This window comes from Aplysia californica, unplaced genomic scaffold, assembly GCF_000002075.1.
Source record: "Aplysia californica isolate F4 #8 unplaced genomic scaffold, AplCal3.0 scaffold00117, whole genome shotgun sequence".
Taxonomy (NCBI): Eukaryota; Metazoa; Mollusca; class Gastropoda; order Aplysiida; family Aplysiidae; genus Aplysia; species Aplysia californica.
This window is the reverse complement of record NW_004797387.1, coordinates 1,398,442-1,401,969: the sequence shown is the minus strand read 5'-3', so window position 1 is coordinate 1,401,969 and position 3,528 is coordinate 1,398,442. Positions and strand designations below refer to the sequence as shown.

Here is a 3,528-nt window from a genome sequence, read left to right as displayed (position 1 = left end):
ATGACCTACACTGTGCCGATAGGGGCGTAAAAACAACAACAATTGCATTCATATTATAAATGTGTGTCTATTATATTGGAATGGTACTGAAACAATACTGTAGCTTGCTCATTTTTGTTTGACTGCCTTAAAAATTGTAGCTCATTTATCCATTTGGCAATGCTCACATAACTTTTCATGGCACTCTTGTTCAGTAACAGAATTTTTTTTCCACCTTACAATACAGTAACCTATCCTTGAAACTGCTCGTTTGAGACGGCGACGCACCATTACCCTCCCCCCCTCCTCCCCCCACATGTCAATGTAAACTTGCAGATACCCCCCCCCCCTCAAAGATGGTCAAGACGTCTCCATGTCAGTCTCAAAAAGTGCCCCCTCCCCCTGTCTGTTTTACCGTGTTTGACAGACGTGCGTTGAAGTGAAGGGTTGATGAAAATAGGTCAACTTATTATGTTTTTGGTGCATCCGTAAATCCCCTTTGATAAAAAAAATAACCGTGTACGGTTATCATCAAAGAAAATGTGCCGAACTTTATTTTGTAGTAACTTCTAGATTCTGTTGGTCATCCAACTTGTAGACCCATATGCAAAGATCCGAGAAGATGCAATAGAGCATTTTGTATCTATTTTGTTTGAACCGTGGACAAACGAAAGTAAACAAGCTATAAAATATTTATTTTTAAAAACTAATGTATCGAGTTTCTACTAGCTGTGACAAAGAGCAGAAAACTCGACTGGTTCGGTCACACAGTCCTGCAAGAGAGTCGTTCAAAACTGTCTTGCAGGGTAGTGTTGAAGGCAGTCCAAAAAGAGGACGACAAAAAAGTCTTGTCTGAAAACATGTAAGAATGGATATGTTTGTCGGCCGGAGAACTCCTCGACGGTTCGACAGCCTCAGGGACATAATGAAACATCTCAGCATCTGCCTTCTTTTTCCTGCGACGACGCGAGTCAAGGGACAAGCGAGTGAGTATCCAATTTCCGTGGCCGAGGATCATTTCTCGACTTCAACAGACGCATTATATTTTCTAAGCTTGACCTCTGGGGTCGAAATATTTATGTTTGAATTGGAGCCAATAGCGACGGTAGTTGCGTGAGTAACCTCCGACTCATGACCCGTCCTGTATTTGGCCTGCCTTTTCCGGCACGGAGAGAGTGAGTAAGGGCAGAGAATGTGGACGAATTTGCAGGCGAGATGGCGAAACGTGTCCCGGAATTTCTTGCCCGTGCTGCAGTAGATGAGGAAGTTGACGGCCGAGTTTGTGAGTAGACCCAGGTCCGAGATGGCAGTGAATCTGGAAGGAAATTGAAAAGTGACGTTGAAGTTACTGAGGAATATCTTGAGAAGAGTGGTTATAGAATTCAGCAAAGGTTTGCCATTTCGTAAGACGCATTTAAGTATCAAAAGCTTTAAAAATATTTTCAAAACAAAGTGCAAAACCCAGTCACAACCATGCATGCACTTCCTATAGAACGGGTTGGCCCTGATGTTTTGTTTGTTTAGGTAAAGTGAAGCACATCGTCACAGTAATGGTCACGTAGTCCTGGGAAAAAGGAGGACAGAAAGATAGAAAGACAGAAAGATAGAAAGATAGAAAGATAGAAAGAACAGAAGGAACCTAAAGAAGTAGAACCTACCAGTGGCACCTTCCAACCACCCACTTGGTCCTGAGATAGGCAGTGTTGAAATTCGTCAATAAATGATCTGATTGTGTCGATTTTTTAATTTAGGGGGTGGGGCATAAAATCCATTTATCTCCCCACCCCCCAAATAAACAACAAACAAACCCAGCCCGCTCCGTATACTTTCAGCTCATAAACGTGCTGGGTACAACCTGCCTCATCCTCTAAAGCCCATAGATGGATCTATAATGTGCGAGAGAGCACCATTGTGCCTTTCCCTTTTGCCTTTGCTGTTTCTGTCGGTCTGTTTTTCTTTCTACAATAAATTACTAATACGTAAATATCAACATTTCCCCGCCACCCGAAAAAAACTCAGACCCCAAACTAACATCGACAACAACAACAACAACAACAACAACAACAACAACAACAACAACAACAACAACAACAACTACAACTACAACAACAGCAACAACAACAAAAAACCGAAAAAACCCCAAAGACTAAACCTCCCAAAAACCAAGCAAAAAACAAAACAGAAATAATATGAAACAAAAACAAACAAATCCCCTAAAAAGCAAAAAAAAACACAACAAAAAACGAAACAAAGAAAAAAAATTCTACAAAAAAACCCCTAAAACAAACAAAAACAACAACCCGCCAACTGTTTTTAACCCAGTCAAGCAGCAGCAAAAGCAAACCGCCAAAGATCTTATCTGGCGACTGACCTTATCAACGGCACAGTGAGCTCTATGTACGTGTCATTGCCTGACGTCAACACAAACGCCAGGGCGGCCATGAGCTCAAACAGGAAAAAGGCTCCGGTCATACACAACACCATCACTGTCAGTCGGCGCTCGGGATGAACACGGTTCTGGGGGGGGGGACGTAGCAGAGGTGGATGGATGGATGGATAGATAGACAGATAAAACGATAGATAGATAGATGGATAGATAGATAGATAGATAGATGGATAGATATGTTTTTTTTTATAGTAGAGGGTTTTACGGCGCTCGCAACTGCATAAGGTCACATGAGCGCCAAGATAGATAGATAGATAAACAGACAGATAAACAGATAGATAGATAGATGTTGTTTGTTGTCCTCAAATCCATTTAGTTGCGAGCATTTTGCTCTTGGCAGGGCAAAGATAGATAGATAGATGGATAGATAGATAGGGAAAATGGGAAAGAGATTGATAAATTATAGATTGATGGAGAGAGAAAGAAGAAAACAGGAGGGAGATTCACATATACACGGACATACAAATATACAGAGAGAGAGAGAGAGAGAGAGAGAGAGAGAGAGAGAGAGAGAGAGAGAGAGAGAGAGAGGGACAGACAGAGAGAGAGAGAGAGAGAGAGAGAGAGAGAGAGAGAGAGAGAGAGACAGAGAGAGAGAGAGAGAGAGAGAGAGGAAATTAGATTTTAAAAAATGAGGCCGAGTTTTTCAGAAACTTCTTTTCATTATCAAATTCCTTTCACTTTCTCTCTCTCTCTCTCTCTCTCTCTCTCTCTCTCTCTCTCTCTCTCTCTCTCTCTCTCTCTCTCTCTCTTTTTTTCTCCCTCCCTACCCAACCAAACCTTATTTCAATTGTAAACCAATGGTATACATTGTCATGTAACTTTCCCCCCTTTCTCTTCAGAGGCTCTCTATCCGCTGAAAAATATAGTCCTTCAAAAAGGACCTCAATCCTGTTCTATCTTCTGTTCTCCATAATTATCCAGATTTTCCCCGCTCACTCTTTGATGCTATCTTGCCACATTCTCTCTGGTTTTCCTATTGATCGTTTTCCTGTCCATTCAGAGCATCTTTCTGTCCACAGTAATAATAATATGTTATCCTTCCCTCTTCCGATGTAACCAGCCCTTTCTTATTTTTTTGTCGGAGCATAAATTTGGGTATA

The 3,528-nt window shown here is 41.6% G+C and overlaps 1 protein-coding gene across 1 annotated transcript in view; it reads right to left on the bottom strand.

Annotated features, from left to right (window-relative positions):
• Window positions 1-453: 453 nt before the first annotated feature.
• The window catches only part of LOC101857245 (FMRFamide receptor), a 19,215-nt gene continuing 16,140 nt past the window's right edge, over window positions 454-3,528 (bottom strand). The window contains exons 6-7 of the mRNA XM_005095943.3: window positions 2,351-2,496; window positions 454-1,294 (exon numbers count right to left, since the gene is read on the bottom strand). Coding sequence (XP_005096000.1) covers window positions 994-1,294; window positions 2,351-2,496 — 447 coding nt within the window. The 3' untranslated portion in view covers window positions 454-993. The remainder of the gene's footprint in view (window positions 1,295-2,350; window positions 2,497-3,528) is intronic.